General features: G+C 43.4%; 2 protein-coding genes across 3 annotated transcripts in view; one reads left to right on the top strand and one right to left on the bottom strand.

The window, feature by feature from the left end:
- Window positions 1-1,477: 1,477 nt before the first annotated feature.
- Window positions 1,478-11,591, bottom strand: FKBP14 (FKBP prolyl isomerase 14). Its single transcript, XM_042802153.1, has 4 exons — window positions 10,862-11,591; window positions 8,903-9,054; window positions 6,766-6,893; window positions 1,478-4,927 (listed from the first exon to the last, which is right to left on the bottom strand). The coding sequence occupies exons 1-4, from the start codon at window positions 11,056-11,058 to the stop codon at window positions 4,769-4,771; spliced, it is 636 nt and encodes a 211-aa protein (XP_042658087.1). The 5' UTR covers window positions 11,059-11,591; the 3' UTR covers window positions 1,478-4,768.
- A 192-nt stretch (window positions 11,592-11,783) lies between these two features.
- PLEKHA8 (pleckstrin homology domain containing A8) overlaps window positions 11,784-19,324 on the top strand; it is a 32,249-nt gene continuing 24,708 nt past the window's right edge. For both annotated transcript variants that reach the window (XM_032991432.2, XM_032991430.2), the window contains exon 1: window positions 11,784-11,899. In XM_032991432.2, coding sequence (XP_032847323.1) covers window positions 11,860-11,899 — 40 coding nt within the window. In that variant the 5' untranslated portion in view covers window positions 11,784-11,859. The remainder of the gene's footprint in view (window positions 11,900-19,324) is intronic.

The following is a 19,324-nucleotide window of genomic DNA, read 5'->3' as shown; positions in this document are numbered from 1 at the left end:
ACAGTCAGATCTTAGTATTTTAAAAGTGGGCTTGTTCATTGTTTACCTAATGGAGATGCATTACCTACTGCAGATGCAATTATAAGCAAAAAAAAAAAGAAAAAAACCCAAAAAACCATACTACCCCTGTTGACAAACTCCAGCCCTCCATCAGGAACACAGCCGTCGGAAACCTTGCACAAAATTACTTACCCTGACATGTTGCAAGCTATCCTCTATCTTCACGGCAAATTTCTCAGCTAAACCAAGCTCTCCTACTTTTTTTACATCATTCACGAGAACAGAAATACCACATGGCTCCTGACTGGGTGCGCAACACCTCAATAAACCAGCCTGCTTTTGGGACAGAAGCTCCTAGAAGGAAGAAGGGTGATGCAGGAGGGGGCTCCATCTGAAGCCCCTCCTGGCTGGGACAGTCAATAATGAAGGTCCTTGTCCCTGTATATACAGATATATAGCTTCCTACAGAGCTTTTCAATTACATTTCTTGTGTGAAACTGGTGACGTAATCAAGCACAAGCATGAAAACAGAAGCAGGATAGCTAAAGAAAGATGCTTATTTTGTCAGAGTTGTTTTCCCTATGTACCAGGAAAAAAACTAGGGCACAGAACACAAGCATTACGACTAACTTTTGAGAGGCTAAAATTATCCAGGATTATACAAACACAAGCAGTTTTTCTTTATTTTCTGTTACTAAAAAATCAGTGTTGAAGGCAAATGTTTTTGGAGTGGTGGGGTTTGGGGGGTTTTTTGTGAGGTTTTTTTGCAAAAGTTCTATGAGGTCAATGTATTTTTAAGCAGCAAACTCAACGTACCTATTCTGAGTATTTTTTAACGGACCTTGGAAGGGTGAATTTAACCTTTGTCATACAAGTGAAAATCCACATAGAAACTGGCTGAAGCAGTAACTTCTAATCAAAGCCAGATCAGGAACCAGCCTTAACTATTTGCGGTACCTACATCAGTGGCCGCCAGTGTTCCTTCTTCGAAGTAAGCAGATGCAAAAAGGTCTAGGAAACAAAATCTTTTGCATTTTGCACATTGCTCTGGGTACTTCCACTCTCTCTCACCACATTTCCCCTAGCTTTGCTCCTTTTCTCAGAATGCCCCAGAGCAATAAGCCGATACTAACCTGCTGTCTGAAACTGGGATTTCTGGATCAAGAGATAGACCACCTTGTATCTAACAGCAGAAACTATGGGGTGTGGGGTCTATGTATGACAACTGTAATTTAAAGGCTGACTTGTAGCACCTCTTTTTACACTGAAGTACTCAGGAAACATGCTATGGATCATTTTCATTTGAAATGTCATGAAGAAGAAACTACAGTAGCAGTTGGTTCAATATGTAATCAACACTGCAATTTTATGACTGTCACATCTAGTATTCATCAAAACACCTTTATACTGCGGGTGTTGCTGGCAGCACAAGGACATAAGTTACTGAAAAGCAAAGATATAAGACCCGATAAAGTGATTCCTTCATTTTCATCACTGTTTGCCTTGTCAGTTGATCGCAAAGAAGAAAGCTTTAAAAAACATTTCAGACCATAAGCACCATTCCTAAAGCTTTGCCAAAAGCTTTCTTGTGTCACTGCATTTCATATCAAGAATTTTCAAATAGAATAAGCTCTGAAGGCTGCTTCTTACCTACATAAGGCAGCAAATCTCACTGTAATTGCTAGGTAGTGGCTGTGAATGACAGGCTGCAGTTCTAAAAATCATCAATACATATAACCACAAAACAAGAAACCTGTGAAGAAGACTATAAGCTGCAGGAGGAAAGTGCTCTGTTTTGAGCCCTCTCTATTTTTCAGGTGCTGTGTTTTACAGACATGCAATGAGGGTTTGATTCTTCAGGGGAAATACACCTTGCACTTGACAGAAAACCAGCCAAAATGTTGCCAAGTGCCACAGAAGTTCCAATATTCCTTTTCCCCTCCAGGGACAGGCAGCTGCCTGTCTCTCCTCTTCTGCAGGCAGCTAGCTGGCTCCTGCTGGCACTGCAGCAGTATGCCCTGTGGATTAACAAGCAGATGCAATTGAGGTTAAGATAGGCAGTGCTATTTCTACCTAAGAAATCCCTTCATCTTCACAGGAGGACTTTATCAATAGCAAACAGTAAAGCTGAAGTGGCTTCTCAAATCTGCTGCTGTTTCTGTACTTTTTAAATTATTTGGTTTTAGTTCAATTTCAGAAGTTTAACACAGCTACCAAGAAAAGCACTAAGAACAAAACCCATCCACTCATCTAGCACAAACCTACACACAATACCAAATAAAGTATCTTGGTCCTGCAGCTTTAATATTCTGCTGGCATTAACAAATTAACTACGTGTTCACTGAAAGTTATTTTTATGAAATGCTTTAAAACCTCAAGCAGAAGATAATGCATATGTACATTTCACAGCATTCACTGACTCCGAACTCCTAACTAATACAAAGAAAACAACAGTTGGCCCTCACTGAAGGCACATACTGGCACCCCGTTATTTAAGCTTAACTTTTTATATATTTGGTCAGTAATCGGGGCCAGGTTTTATTTCATGCTTTTATGCTTTCATTCTCCAGCCCGATGTTTGGAGAACATGCTAAACACTGCAAACAATCATTTAAAACCCTGACAGACACAATGCAAGTCTCAGTTCTGTTCCTTCCCACAGCACACACACAGAGTATTCCCCCTTTGGCTTGTTGGGTACCTGCCAGTTCCCACATGCTAGGGTCAATTATGGGTCAATTCTGTACCTTATTAACCCACCTCTGCCTAGGCCATGGTAATTGCCCAGGCTTTCCATGTAGTCAGTGGAGAAAGACATGAAACTATTTGACAAGGCACCTATCCCAATACTACGTGAACAATATACATGTGATGAGTTGCCCCCAGGTGCCTAACACTCTGGTGACCACAGAGGATATCAAGATACCCAGCACAGAATACCCAAGCAACCTTGGGAAAGCTGAAGTCAGGCAAGCTTAACTTTCATAAGCAATGAGAAAAAAAATATCAGTATGCAAAAATCAAGAGTAGCTAAATAGGCAACGATTATTCATTATTTCCTCACAAGACAATAAGCCTAAAACTAAAGGGAGGTATTTTACTGCACTATTCTATTGTGAAACTCACTGCCACAGAACACTAGGGAAGCAAAAGTATAAAGGGGTTCAAGAAAACTAGATGGCATCATTGAGGAAAAAAACGCCTAAAGGTTACTGAAAACAAAACATGTGGCTACAATTCCATATCACATAGGCCATTGGCCACAAAATGCTAGATGTTGGAAGAAAAAAAAAAAAAAAAAAACCACAAAACTCCCCACTACTGCATACCTTCAGTAATACCCTTTTTCCCAAAGCAGTCACTGCTGACAGCCATCTACAGTGTCCATATGCAGATGAACTCTGTCTTCTAATACTTCCTTGCAACACTAGGTGGCAGGGAAAACATCTAGCTCATGTACAGCTTTGAAACCTTGAATGTAGTCTCAGTAATCCTCTAAATTAAGGATTAGTGCAATGCAGCAATCTTGAGTTCATACAACTGGATTTGCTTTGTGTCCCTACGTAGCCTTGAACAACATTTATCAAGTAAAACACTGTGTTCAGACACCCATATATTAGCAGTACCAGAACACAGGCTAACTCCTTCCCTGAGATACCTTGCCCTGTCATTTAGAAAAAAAACCCCAGGAATAATTGCAGTGTTTCTTCCTTTCCAGAAACAGTTAAAACAGAATTGAAATCCTCATGGTCTCCACCTCTGTAAAGACACAGCACTGTAACATTTACCTCAGGCCTCTGTTTCTCTAAAAAGTCACATCATTTGTGGGCTACTTGTGCAAATACTGCAAAGTGGCAAAGATGAAACAAGTTCTGCAACTCAGGCAGTTGGAAAGCAGGCAAACCAATGCAAATTGTTCTTCAGACCATACTAATTCTCCTGCTGGTATGCTCTTCCCCTTCACCAAATGGGCAAAGCCTCAGACTTGTAAGATTTTGCTCAAGGTACCCCTCAAAATTTGAGGAGAAAGGTATGATCTTTCTTCATCAATGCAAGCCCCAACTTTCAGAAGAGATGTGTGTGTATGTGCAAAGGACACCACCTCTGCACTGCAGCATAACTTGCCATTTTCCAAATTACAGACATTTCCTAGAATGTTGCTGACATTAAAAGTGAAAGGCTGACATTTAACTCCTACTATGTTCACATAAATTAAAGAAAAATGCAGACTATTATTGGCATGGTTGGTAACACTCTCCCTTTAGAAGAGTAAAATCAGCACAGGATAGTCACTCACTCAGTTTTTTATCAGTTTCTCAGCAGCATAATAGAGATGATACTTTCTAGTACATCTTTTAAAAATCTGCAGGAAAAAAAATGCAAGGTGACTGCTTTTTAAGCAGTGACACACAAGAAGGAATGTCAAAGAGTCACTGAAAGTGATCTTAACACACAAATCACAAAGGCACTGAACCGGATTTTGATTTTCACAATGTTTGATAACCAGAAAGTTTGTTTCATTTCTGAAAAATAAGTTAATACAAAATTTTAAAAACATTGATGTGCAAGTCTTTGCTGCATAAAAGTACATTTTCATATTTTAAAATCATTTAAAACATTTGTACATAACGAACAGAAATTTTTATATAAACCAAGTGTTTCTTTACCAACAGCAGCTGTCAACTCCAAAACACAGAATTAAGATGACAAGAGAACCAGACAGCCTAAGTCACTGCCATTTGTGCCAAAAAAATTATGCCACCCTTTTCTACAGCTCATCGTGCTTGTACGTAAATTCCCTTGCAGATATAAACCCATCGCTGTCTTCATCTTCTTTATCAAATATGTCTTCAACCAAAGCATCATGCTGAGTGTCATTTACCACTGCTCCATGCTTTTCAAATTCTTTCTTCAAGTAAATTTTCACCTATTGGACAAAAGGTGAGAGTTAATGTTTCTAGACTTATGAAAGAATTGATTACTGTAGCATAAGAGGGGGCCACTATCTTAAAGATAGTGGTATTAGACAGGAGATACTTTCCTTCCTCTGTCCCTGCCAGAATACTACTTGTCTGATTCTTCAGCCCTGCTCAGTGATGAAAGACTAGTAGTAATATAAGCAACAGTAAAACTAGCAAATCAGTCGCCATACCTTTATGGTATCTGACTGAAAAATGAGCCAGGAAAACCTGTTATCTGATGTCTACACAGTAAAGTATAAATAGCTGCGCAGACGTTACTAGCTACCAATTGGTCAGGCCCCCAAACAGCTTTTTCACATCCTAGCACTTTGAGAAACCAGCAGATGTAAACAGCCATCCCAAATATATACATAAATCTGTCTACAATCTCAGTGTTTGCTGCTCTAAGGGGAACTATTAATAAGGATTTATTTCTAGACATCAAGATTTTGAAGGACAAAGCTACGACAAAGTAGCTTCTAAACAGACTATTGGAACAGGTATTTACACTAAGCTAGTTAATGGTGAGCAGCGTTTTGAACAACATCAGATTATTTTTACTGAGTGTAAGGTTTAACTATTGAGAGCCCAATTGCTCCAAGTTGCAGAGTCTTCTTCAAGAATATCAATACCAACATACCCACCTGTTAAACAGATACCACTTGTACAACAGAACTGTAACAGTGGACTGTCGACAGCAAGGTAAGTGGTCCACGATTCAGGTCTCATTTATTCATTTCACATTCAGGTATTTGTTAGGGTCACTGCTTACATTTCTAATACACAGGCGATGGACACACTGACACTGTCTGTACTGATACACAGTACAAAAGATTAGTCTTTTGCGTCTAGCAAACTGTACCAGCACCAAATCAAAAAGGACTCAGTGGTTTATCCTAACTTCTCCTGGATAGTCTTTTGCTTTTCCAATGTGCAACAGTTAAAAATAAAAGGCAAACAGAAGGTGAATAATGCTGAATACATGTCCTTCAGACAGCAAATGCTATGAAACAGGGCTGCCCTATAGCAGATGAATTCTAATTCCAGTTTTAGTAAATCAGCAACTAACTCCAAAAAACTCTGAAGTCTGGTTTTATTTCCAAGATGTTTTACTTCATCCAAGTCTCCCATAAGCGTGGGGCACGCATGGATCACATGCTAATGCCTCAGCTTACCAAGGCCTTATCAAGTTTGTGAACCCCCAGTCCAGCAGATCCACTGGGATCCAAAGCTCAGCGTGGTGCAGCACAGATGTGCATTCTTGGCTTAGTTTTACTGAGAAAAAATCTATTGTTAAGGTGTGAAAGTATGTGGGCTGAAGCCATGCAAGAAAGGCAAAATGCAGACAGAGGCTTAATTGCTGAGCCAGGAGTAGTAGTTCAAGAGCATTCAGCAGGGAATATACCACCATGAAAAGGCATAAAAGAAAGGCAAAAAAAAAGCAGAGAATTGGAAGGCAGCAACATTGAAAGTCACCTTCAGGGAAGAACATAGACTAACCCTTCCCCACATGACTAATGACCACCTGGCCTTAGGTGTCTTACCCTTAATAATGAGCGTATCAGTTCAGTAGTTGAGCTAACAACCCGTTAGTCCTCCTTACCCATACTGTACATCACCCAATAAATAAGTGCCTTAAGCACTTTTAAATAGTGTGTATTCTGCTTGCAGAGTTGTTCTGTGCACAGTAGTAACTAAAAATCAAACTTGTGTTTAGATACTTCCCTAACAGGCTCAAGCTTATCTGTCCCTTTTTGCTATCCCATCCTGTTAGGTTTGCTCACAAGAAGGGTAACTCACTCACCTCTTGCTTGGACAGTTTCCAGTCATCATTAAGATCCATCTCCTGGAATGACTCATGAGACCTTGGTCCATTCCTAATTTCTAGAAGGTCAATGTTGAAAATGAGCGTGCTCTCAGGTGGAATTTTTCCTGCCCAAAATGATAAACAGAGAAAAGTTAAGAACAACTATTCAGTTAAGAACACAATATTCAGTGCCCTGCAAAAGCTGTATGCATCAGAGCAATGTTCTGGTCATCCTACTACTTTCAAAACATCCTGCAATTTGAACTAACAAGGATAAGTATAGTGATAACTGTAACTATTTCAGATTGCATCCTGGACCCTGAGCAGCCCTTACAGCACATACGCAACTTTAGATGCAAGTAGCTTTGTTGGAGACTAGTATGTGTTGATGTGAGCTCCTATTCAGCAGTCACCATGACAGGTTTATCAATGTTCCTGAATTTTTTTTTCCCATGGCCAGAGCCAGACAACGTGGAAAACAGTGAAAGAGACTGTACAGCCAGCCAGGTGGCACCTACCGCAACATACAGCCAAGACTGATGGACAGGGTAGCAAGATGGGAATGTTCAGTCTTCCTGATGCACCATAACCCTGCCAGTCTCCCAATTCCTCTCCACTGCCAACTGACACCTTGTACCTGCTATTCTGCCAGCATATTCTGTTGCTAACAGCAACATTATTATGTTCAAATACTTCAAAGTTTTCCTGAAGCAAATAATTTCTTACAGCAGCAGTTACAGGCGTTTACTTCTTCAACCTTCTTGTGCTAAACAGAGGTGAGGCTTGCAAGTCTGAAGAACTACTGTAGTCCTTCATATATTAATCAAGGCAATTAGGCCTGTGATGACTATGTGAGCACCCACAGCAATTTAGTATCTTTTTGCAAAAAAAAAAGTTGTGCCCTGCAGAGAGTCAACTAACTGACCACCACAAGTTTCATATTTTCTACACGATTACTTCTAATACTCTCTCTTGAACACCAAACCAAGGCTTCCAGAAAAATATGTTTTAAAAGGATACTTTCAAGAAAGGAGGGTATGGAGTATGCTGTATGTGTGGAATAATATAAAGTACTACTTAGTGTACGTTCAGCCCTAGGTGCCAGAAGACACAAGCATGCAAACATTCCCCATTCCTAAACAGTCTCAGATTAATGGGAGAGGACAGTAGCAGGAAGGATTACATGTTCCAAGATATCTATCATTTCTGCTTGAAAACCTTGCATTACCTTAGGTTATTTGTGGTAACTGCTGTCATGACAAAGTATTCCTAATAATTGCTGCAAAAAAAGTTAACTATAACAAACCCCATAAAGCAGAAAAAGTAACCTTCCTGCATCATTCAAGCTGTCACTCATTTGACTGCAAATTCCAGACTTGGCCCTTCCATTGAAACAGGCATCTGGAAATGTTTGAAAGGAAAAACCCAAACACCATCAGTAGTAGACAGTTTGAGAAGACACTACAAACAATGCATTTATCTGTCTGTACAATACATTTTCAGAAGATGCCAACACAGCTGCCCATGTACCTGCATATCTTACTGTGGATAACAGGGACCACTGCCCAAACTGAAGATAGCTAAGAAAGGGAAAGAATTAACTGTCCCTATACAGAGAAATAAATGGTGACTTTTCACTATATCAGCTAAGAACTAGAACTGGTTGGACAGCAGTACAGGGAGTTTCTTAGGGTTTTAAAACAAATCTGCAAGCAAGAACGAGGCTTGCACATGCACATTCATGAAGTATTAACACAAACACAGATGCAACAGCCAAAAAGCCATCTGTTACCTAAGCAACCACTTCCAGCTTAACTGTAAAAAGGGGAAAAAAAAAAAAAAAAAAGGAAAAACTGCAGGGCACAGTTGAGGACAGCATCAACAGAAAAGGCACTCAGAACAGACAGCACAGCAGCTACCATAAATTCTTGCTTTTTTCCTGCATTAACCACATAACCACTTAATGGCTATTTCTGCAGAAAACAACTTTGTGAGAAAGAGCACCTGACTCCATCAATTTTTCTTACTTAACAAAATCAACCTGGAAAGCTTGCTAACCACGTAGGTCAAGAATAACAGTAAAATATAGAGATTAAAAACAATTAAAGTAAGGGAAGGACTTCAGGTGTTTTACCTTTCCCTTCTTTTCCATAAGCAAGGGCTGGTGGAATAGTTAGCTTCCGCTTCTCTCCCACACACATGTCCTTCAAACCTTTATCCCAGCCTTTGATAGCTTCCCTTATGCCAAGAGTAAACCACATAGGTTGACCATTATTATGCTTGTGACTGGAAAAGAATGGAATAAAACAGTCTTTAGACAGCAAGTTTCATAAAAGGCATGTGGAGCAGATGGAATATGCTCACAGCATAGATAGATAAACACACCACTATTCAGCACCTTGGCATTTCTTAAATGAAAGACCTAGACTTTTAAAATCTTTAAATCTTATGCCTTGCATGACAAGGTTCATCAACGAGTGGAAAGAAATAAACATCTACATGGTGCGTTTATGACAACACCAAGCAACCTGGATCGCCACCTTCCCTTCCCTGATCACCCATTTCCATTTGAAACTGATCAGGCTACAATGGCATTTCTGCTTAAAAAATCTACATTCAAGGCCATGCATATTCTTTGATAAATTGCAAATCAAAACCCAGCTTGGTCGTTATAATAATGTACCTTATAACATGCTTAGAATTCAGCCACATCTCTTTCAGAAAAGGCATTAGGAAAACAAACAAACAAAACAACTACACAATAGATAGTCTAGAAAAACAAACAAATGCATGCAAAACATTCAAGTTTAAAATAGGGAGACAAGCCCTTTTCCCAATTTAACCAGGTGGTACACCAGGACTACTTTCACTCTACTGACAGACACAGAATTCTAAAAGCTCTGTTTACTAGTCATGCAGGAAAGGTGCTTCACAAGAAGACAGAGCACTTACAGAAGTTAGTCTGCAGCAAAAACTTAGAGCTTCACTACAATTCCTTTTAGATAGGCAGGTGAACTACAAGAGAAAATTAGTGAGATTTTAGTTTAAAGAGCATAAACATGCAAAACACTTTTTTTTTTTTTTAGCATGTTCCACAAAATTAGACCTCAGGCAGTAGCCTACAGATGCTTGAGCATTTTGCTGTCTCCCACCATTAACACTTCGTTGATGTTTTACAGGAAACTCAACATTAACAAGTCGTTGCAGACTCTTAGCAGACACCCTCGAATTTCTGGCTCTTCCTCCTACTTGCATTACCGTGGCTCTGGTATGTTGATTTGTCTGGTCGGGGGCAGGTGAAGAATGTACCATTTCAGTAATAAAAAGCTGTCATTGTGCTGCCAGTAGTGAAAGGATATATATAACTTTTTTTTAAAAAAAAAAAAAAAAAACCAAACAACCTAGAGGCAGACTTCTCCCCTAGAAGTTTGCTTTAGAAACCAGACAGAAATCCGTGCATAGCATAAGGCTTATTAAACCTTTGAGATCATATACCAAAACCTATGTCTAAATTGCAGTCGAGGATGCGTAACATCCCCATCTTTTAACAAATGCTAAACAGCTCTACTTTCTACAAACTAACCAGAAAACAAAAGCTAAATAAGATTTATTTTATAGCCTCGATCTGGCAGAGGGAAAGGAGATCAGCTTTACTGTCGATGCCCATTTTAAACAGCGTTGTGAGTCTGCGCTTCGTAAACTGTCGAAATATAAAGGCAAACCAAACTTTCTGAAAATATGTGGCATTGGGAAGGATCCCACTGGCAAGTTTATGTAGCGTTATTTAACCTATTTTAATTCAGTAACAACTAAAGTCTAGGGTATGCTACAAACATGCACGCATTGCTTTTGTTTCCGTGCACACAGGTAAGCGCAAGTTTGGGGAGGGAGTAGTTGTAAAAATAAAATAAACCGCCCGCCCTCAACAAAACACTCTTTACAGAGCCACTTCGCAGAGGGATTGCGGGCCACTGAGGGATCCGGATTCAGTAAAGCACTGACAAAAGAGATCACCTACGTTAAAATACATATAAAGATACAGAGTTCCCCGCGCAAGCTCACGCACCAGCCCCCTCCCGGGCGAGGCACTTACGTGGAGTGAAACATGGAGCCATCCCTCTCCAGGTAGCCCTCGTAGTGGACCAGCATCATGTCCCCCCACTTCGTCCTCCTGTGGCAGAGGAACGGCTTCTGCAGCACCTCCACCTTCACGTCAGCCGCGGGGATCAGCGCCGCGGCCGCGCAGCCCAGCGCCGCGCCCAGCAGGGCGGCCCGCAGCGCCGCCGCCATCGCCTCTCCACAGCCCAGGGCCCCGCGGCGCCCACCTCACCTCCGCCGGGCCACCATCCCGGGCCGGGGCCGGGGCCGGGGCCGGGGCCGGGGCCGGTGCGCGACCGCCCTCGCCCGCCCAACAGACGTGGCAACGGCCCCCTCAGCCGCCCCTTTACAACCGCCCGGGGACGCGCCCTTTGATTGGCTCGCCTCAGAGCGAGCCCGGAAGAATCAGCCGCCCATTGGAGCACGCCCCGGTCTGTCCCTCAGTTTGCCCAATCGGCAGCAGAATCGCGTGGGAGGGGCGCTGAGCGAAGGGGTGGGGCGGGCCTCGGCGCTCCAGGAAGCGAACGTTAGCGAGCCGGGGAACCCCGCGGAGCCCGTGCCGGCCGCCGATTGGGCGGCGCCCTTACCGACGGCGCGTTTCGATTGGCTTGCGGAAGGCCACCTGCTCTGGGCGTTCTACGTCAGGCCCCGCCCTCCGCGTCTTTCTCGCGCTCTCTCTCTCTCTCGCTTGCTCTTCGGTCACGTGGGTTGCGATTCCTAGAACGGCTTGCGCTTCCGTAGCGCTGCCGAGCCGTTCTGTGGGGGCGCGGCGGCGGCGTGCTCTGCGCTAGGAGCGTGCCGGGCGGGGGCCGGGCCGGGCCGGGCGGCGCCCCGCCATGGCCCAGGGTGCCGGCGGCGCGGCGGGGCGCGGGGGGAGGCGGCGGCGGCGGCGGCGGAGGCGGCGGCGGTGGAGGGACGCGGCGCGGCGTGACGTGACGTGACTCCGCCGGGGGGGGCGGCGGCCGCGCTGCATGGGGGCGGGGACCGGCCGCTATGGAGGGGGTGCTGTACAAGTGGACCAACTACCTGAGTGGTGAGTTGCTGCCAGTCCTCAGCCTCTGCGCTTCCCTAGCGGGACGGGTGCCGTCACCTTCTTTATATATATATTTCTATACAAGTGTGTATATATATATATATGTGTGTGTGTGTGTGTATTTGCTGAGCCTGGACCAGCGCTGACCCTGCCGTGCAGGGGACCAGCCCCAGCTCACCCCGGTTTTCTAGCCACACCGCCGCTGTGGTCACCATCCAGCGCTCGCCTGGGGCCTCCCTTGCCCTCCCTGGGGTTCTGGGTCGGGGTTATTTTGGATGGGTTAGGTCATACTTGACAGCGAACTTCCCCGTTCTGTACGCCTCTGTGAAACTTTTAGCGCTTTTATTGAGTTGCTTCGGAGAGTGGGGGGAAGCCCAGACCTGGGAGGAAAAGGTGGCGATAGTAAAACCACACTTGGGGGTTTTGGATGAAAATGCATGCAAAAAAAAAAAAAAAAAAAAGAAAGAAAACAACTGTCCTGCTAGCGCTAGGCCTAGATTTTAATTTTTGTTGGTGTTCCTATGCCATGGAAGGCTTGGCTTTCGTAGCAGACTGGCAGCAGCTGTGTGTGGCCAGGGCTTGCTCAGCGGAGGTTAGAGGTGGTGGGGTCAGAAACGCGGCAGAGGGTCCGGTGCCACCCGTGTTCCTGTGGGGTGCCCACCGCCGGAGTTGTCGGGGTCAGCGGTGGCTTGTAATTTGGGGTGCAGGGATCGGGTCTTGCCTGGTGCAAACCTCTCTGTGGTTTGTTGAAACAGTTTGGAAACTTGATGGTCAGAGAAAAATAACCACGACCTTGACATTGCCAGGTGCAAGTTTTGTTCGGGGGTGTAGGCAGGAGGGCTGCCTCCTTTCTGCTTGAATTTTTTTGAGAGGGGCTGAAACAGCTGCACCTCTCTGGTTAGTTGGGAAAGTGTAGGAAATCAAAATTAAACAAAGAAAAAATTGAAGCGCAAGCAAGTGGTGAAGTTATGTGGCAGGGAGATTTGGGGGGGGGGGGGAGTAGTGGAAGAGGCTGGATTTACTGTTGTGCTGGAAGATTGCTGCAACTTTTCCCCTTTAGGCAATAGGTGTTCTTAGGGGGGAAACAAAAATTGTCAGGTATGGCATGGATTTCTTCTATTATTTTTTATTAGTTTGTGATTCCTCTTGAATTATGGAGTGTGTGGCAGTAGAAGCAGCCACGCTTGGCTTTTCCATTTGGATTGCAGCATTCAGGCAGTGTTATTAGTCCATTCCCCATAATAAAAACGTCCGTGGTTTGATCAATCTAAAGTTTTATGTGTTTGTTTTTCTTTGCATTGTTTAGATGCTGGGTGTATTTGGAATCCTTGTGCTGGCTTTCGTGCTGTGAGACCTGGGGAATGTGTGTCTGTGGGAACCAGTGCGTGTGTAGATGAGTGACTGACATTTGGCATTGTAGCATTTGTGCCCAAGTGTGCATGTGGTAGGATCAGCTGGACTTGTCTTCTGTTTTGATAGTAAGATGAACAATAAGAACCAGAAATATTCCAGTTCCATCAAAATTAATATTGGGGTTTTTTTGCTAGCCACACTGATACGCACTTTCAACTAAATGACCGTTCATGAAGAAGGATGACACTTTGCAAACCTCAGTCTAGGTGAATGCAGACTGAAGGACTCTCTTTTCCTTGGATGTGTGAGATTTGCCCCAGCTGAAAACTAGAGGAGTTTTTGTTCTCAACAGAGAGAAAACCTGTGATGGAGGATTGAAGCTTCCTTCCGATTTCTTTGCTGAAACTTGACTCTGCTAGTGAGTGTGGTGGTCAAGGTCACTCCACGCCTTTTCTTAGGTTGTCGAAGGCCTGTTGTGTGTTTGAAAACAGTAAATTTGCTGTTCTGCAGCCTAACTATGCTTACATGTGTTTTCTCTTCGCATAAAATTAAGACTTCCTGTCCTGAAGCCATTAAGTTATAAATTTATGCGATGATGCAAAAAAATAAATCCTGCTGGAATGTGGCATTTATCGTAGCAGCAGTACAGAGCCAGGGAGTGAGGGACAGGAAAGCCTCTTTTGGGGATTAAGGCAAGCAAGAGGGTTCAACAGGTCATCCAGAACAGTATTTCTGTCAGTATTCTGCCACCAGTATGCTTTTCCTCTTGTTCAAGGTTAACTACTCTGGTGCTGCATAATGTAAATGATGTATGCAAAAGGTAGGGAAAATGTGTGTCATCTCTGTATGCCGGTGTATGCCTGTGTTACTAATATGATGCTGATGCAAACATCCACAGCAGGTATCGTATGCCCTTTCCTCCTCATAATGAGAAACACACCTTTGTTTCACAGTCAGAGAGGAGATAAGACATTCACCAAAGAACAAGCCTGAAACTGTAGAAAAGGAGAATTTATATCCCTTCGGGCTGTGAGAGAGAAGCTAATGGAGTTTGTTGGTAATTGAGTGTTTTCTGGGACTTTTGGTTCCCTAATGTCTCCTTACATCGCTATCATGCGAAGTCAAGACCATAGCAACCTGTTTTCCCCCGCCCTTGGGCAGGGAGCTAGATCTGTGTTGCAAATTACATAGTTATTGACAGCAAGAACATTTCGGAAGTAGGAAACAAGTTTGGCTTTCTGCAAGCAAAGGTCAGAAAGCACACCATGATTGCCAGCAACTGAAAGACAGATTAGCTTGCTTTACTGCTCAAACAAGTTATCTTGTTTTATAATAAATGCACTTGTTGGCATTATATAGATTAGGAGAAACTAAATTAGTGTTTATTCTTTGAGATAGGGTTTTTCCTCTGGTATTAGTCCTGCTTTGACATTGTGGTTTCGATATGCAGGAGTTCCAGTGCTGCCTCTGAAATCTCTGAGTTTAGAGAACTGAGATTTTAGAGTTTTTTCTCCCCCCTAATGCAATGGCCACCAGATAGTGATTTTTGAATGTGATAGTTTTGTTTAAATTCAAGTGAAGTGTGGCAACTTTTGATCCGATGCTCATGTACACAGATCTAAACTATGAAAATCCACTTGGTATCTTGTGTTTGCAATAAGCATGTCCTGAGATTGCTCTTGTCTATGCTTCCCCCACTAAATTGGTTAAAACCTGAAGGGAACAGGGAACTTTGCAAGCAGAATTATCACTCGTATAAAGTGTGATAGCACTTTTTCATTTGGGCAAATATGTGATGCCTCTACAAACTTCAAATTATTAATCCTCAAAGCCCAGAACTGGGTGTCTTAAATCATGCAGGTGCGCAAGTTGACCTCAGCTGAGCCTACAGTTGAAGTGTGTGATTTGATTTTTAAAAAATTCCTAGATTTCATCCTTTGCCAAACTCTCTGTCTAATGTTAGCATTGCTTGGTAGAGATTGTGGAGGCTAGGGATGGGTTTATAGCATGGGTAAAGGGACTATATAACTCTTATTTCAGTACTGCTCATTGTAGTAAGTAGTTGGGGTGATGAAAGCATCACCCTATACATCCTCTATAGCTCTTTGGTCCATTGTGCCACTACCTGTGGCTGAGTGTGAAGCATTCTGGTGTGGACAGAATCAAAGTCAGATCCTGGCTGCAGCGTGGTAGCAGGGCTGATGCCAAACCTGGGGATGCTGCTTGCAGGAGAGAAAAAGGAGAGAGAGCGCATGTGAACTGCACGAGAGCTGCTCCTTGCTCTTTGGAAACTGTCTCCCACGGGACTCTCCAGCTGAACTCAAGCTGCCATTCATGCTCTTTGTTAAGCATACCTTCTGGTTATGAAATTTCCTTAGTCTTTGGAGACTGCCTTGTAAAAAGAAACTGAGATTTTGATTTCTCATCAGGTTTCTGGAATGGAGTAAGCTATTGCTTACCCACAGAAGGACAGAGCGCAGGGTTGAGGAATACCTTCCTTCAGTGGTGTGTGTGAGAGCTTGGCACTTTTAGTTGATTTTTCTGCTGAAATTCGATTCAGTTCAGATCTTCAGCATAAGGTATGCCTTATCTGGGATCACTGGCCACAGGCAGGATTGCTGTTGACTCTGGAAAAAGTGGTATGTGTCAGCTCTTGGCTTGGGGATCAAAGGCAGCTTCATCATTAGAAAGAAAAATGGCAACTGCTTCCCCTGACTTGCCTGGTATTTATTATATGCTCCATGAAATGTCTTTGATCGCTTTTCCTGGTATTTAAATATTCACTTCCTTAATTGTGCTGAATAACTCTAACCCTAACTAATTCATCTTCCTCAAGGCATGACACTCACATAAATGCCATTACTAGTGATGCTCCATCATACCACATACCATAGGTCACTCTCCCCATCTTCCTCTATGTATCATCCACACTCATTTTACTGTGCTCTGAATTATTTTCAATTTATCCCGAGATACCAAGAGCCAACACCAAGCAGTAAATTTCAGGCTTCACATAAAGCTTGAAATTACTCTTGTCTCTAATGATTCAGAATTCCTTAAAAAACTTTGGGGCAGAGCTCAAGAAAATGTGAAAGAGCACTAGTTTTTATAGCTGGATTCCAGATGCACATGCAACTGCTTGGAGTGAGTTTTTGTTTGGGGAGTTTAAATTAAGAAATCTGACTTTTTAGGATGGGAGGCATGTACACTTCCAGTTGACATTGAGCTCTGGAAATAAGGTCCTCTGTTTCCAGAGATGGAGGAAGTAATTGAAAACTTAACAACTTAGGTAAACACTTGGTTCTAAAAAGCTTTTGTTTATAATTTTTTCACTTCTCTTTAAGCCTCTGGATATAGTCCAAGTTCTGATTGTTTAAAATGAGAAGTCTGGCTTTTGTGGAGATGGACCTAGGCAGCTGAGGTTTCCGTTGCCTTCAGGGCAATGGTCTGCCCAGTGTTACTGACCGTAGGTACTCTCAGAGACCAGGCACTGATTTAGGTGGGTGACTGAGTCTCACCCAGTCCTGGCTTCTCACCCAGGATGCTTCAGGGACTAGTTACTTAATTCTCTTCGGATTTTGCATAATTACATTTGTGTGGTTTGACCTTTTTTCTCATCTCTCTCTTCCCTTCCCCCTGTTTTTCTTCATGCAGCAATCTTGCTTTTGTCATACCTCTTTGGAATTGAGTAATGTGCTCACAGCAGAAAAGTTTGATGAGACTGCAGGAATTAAATCAGTGTCCCCTCTCTCCTCTGTACGTGTTAGCACGACGCTGCAGAGCCTACATAGTGCAGCGTTCCCTGCCAGGTATGCTGCAGTACCAGTGCCTCTGCATTCAGTCCTTCTTCCCTGAAATAAATAAGTGATTGCAGAGAACGGCTGGGTAGGACAACTGTGAAAGGTGTGGCAGAATTCACGGTGAAGAGATACCACAATGTGGTATCTGTATGTGTTTACATAAATTAATTGGGTTGGCTCGGTCTGGCCTGATAACCACCCCCAGGGGTCAGGGAGAGGAGCTGCTAGTTTGCCCGGGCTGGGAAGTATAAACAGAGGATGGAAACTCCCAGGAGCTTTGAATGACTTGAATTAGTGTGTGTGAGCAGTGGCCTGGATTATTGAACTTTTGCCTCCATCACTCGCCACGATCCCCTCTCTGCCCTTCATCCTTTCACTGTGTCCCCTTCAAAAATGCCTGACTGCTGGTACATTGTGCTCTCGGTGCCGTGGATGGTCACTGGCACAAAGTCGTTTCCAAACAAACCCAGTTGCCCTGTCACAGCAGGATGCTTTTTCAGTACTGCTAGCACTGAACTAATGATTGAAATGAAGGTGGATTTTATGGGACCTCTCCAAGAAAAGTCATTTGGGAGAGGGTCACTGTATTAAGGCCAGTTCCAGCTACTGCTTGCTTTACTTGAACCTCTAGTGTCCCTTAAATGAGTGCTCTAAAAAGTAATACCATTGTTGAAGTGCTAGATTTGTTAACTTTGTTAATTTTAGGGTCTTTTGGTATCGATTCCCGCTGTTAATGTGCACATAACTAGAGTAACATTGCAATATGGGCATCTCTAGAAGCTGTTCTGTAGGTGACAGGATAATAGCTTGGAGGAGAGGCATGAATTGTCATACATCTTGTCTGCCTTTTTGCTGTCCCTCAGGGATACAGACCGGATTTTTATCCTGTCAGTTTGTTTTGCTGCAGAATTAAGGCTGCAAAATGTGTTCCAGTGCCTGGGATTTCCCTTTCCGAAATACTGAGTAGCCTCAGGAGGCTGTATGGAAAAAGCAGGCAGCAGTTTTGGGTGCAAATTTCTTATGTCAAGATAACCCTTTAACTCCATTGTTCCTGTTCTCTGTATGAGAAAAAAGGGAGAAAGTTTCAAGTTTGGTCTGTGTAAGATGCTCTTTTGCTAAATGCTTTTCCTGACTAGAAACCTGGTGGTGACTGACAGAACGAAACACGCAGCCATGTGAACTGAACTTAATCACAGAGTCAGTTGTTAAGGACTGGATTGTACGATTTAGTGCGGGTGCCCAGTAGCTGGGATTGCAAGTGCTATGGGATCTTGAAAATCAATGTTTTGTCTGTCTGTGACGTGGAGATTTCCATAGCCTTGATTCCCCAGGGAAATCTGCATCTGTTGGATGTTAGTGGATTAAGACCAGCAGTGGTCCTTCTGGGCCAGTGTGAAACGTTTCTGTTGTATAGGTGTGGAGACACAGGGAGCTCAGTGCAGCAGTCAGGATGTTTTCACCATGGTCCATGGCAGCTCAGCAGCCTGCTTGCTAAGCTGGAAATAAGGTCTCTTGACTCCATCCTGTATTTTGGCTGTTAGATGCATCTTCTAACTGGAAACTGGTGTTTTGCAATCAGCGGTTGCACGAGGGGAAGGTGCTGTCTTCTGGCCTAAACTGCTACGTAAGGGACAAGGAGCAGGCTGAGTTTTAGCAAAGGTGCGAACCTGGTGGCACTGGGGAAGGACATAGACTGGATTTTCTCTTGCATTTTGCGAGACACCAGCACTGTCTCGGTCCTACTTGAGCTGAGTTTTCAGCAACTCTCGTCTAACTATCAGTCAGTGACACAGTGCTGGGCAGAAGCTGTGGTTCTCCTGCCCTTGGGTGCTGGGAGATGAAGCCGTAGGTGGTGGTATGGTGAACAAACAGCACAGCTTACTTTGCTCAGGTTGGGGTGAAAAGGTGGATATTGTGCGTTCTTGCAGTGAGATGTCTCTGACTATCAGAGCAAGCACTCTGGGACTCTGTTGTGACCCTACACAGAAAAACATGGATCTGCCCCGGCTCTGCCACCTGCAGCTAAGTCTTGGGTCTGGCCCATGATATTAATCGTAGGGATGTGATGAAGACTTTAATCCCTCCTATTAGGCAGATGTTGCTGTAACATGGAAATTCCAGAATTATCTCCTGTGAGCACTTTAAAATCTGAATTACAGACAAAGAAATGCAAATACTATTGCATGTATTTTTGGAAAGACTTATGTTGAAGCTCTAGAAGTTTGTAAGCATGAAGTATTATATAATTTTAGTGGAAAGCAAGCAGTAATAA

Source organism: Tyto alba, unplaced genomic scaffold, assembly GCF_018691265.1.
Source record: "Tyto alba isolate M040663 unplaced genomic scaffold, T.alba_DEE_v4.0 Super-Scaffold_38, whole genome shotgun sequence".
In the NCBI taxonomy this organism is placed as follows: Eukaryota; Metazoa; Chordata; class Aves; order Strigiformes; family Tytonidae; genus Tyto; species Tyto alba.
The sequence above is the reverse complement of the archived record's forward strand: the minus strand, read 5'-3'. Positions and strand labels throughout refer to the sequence as shown.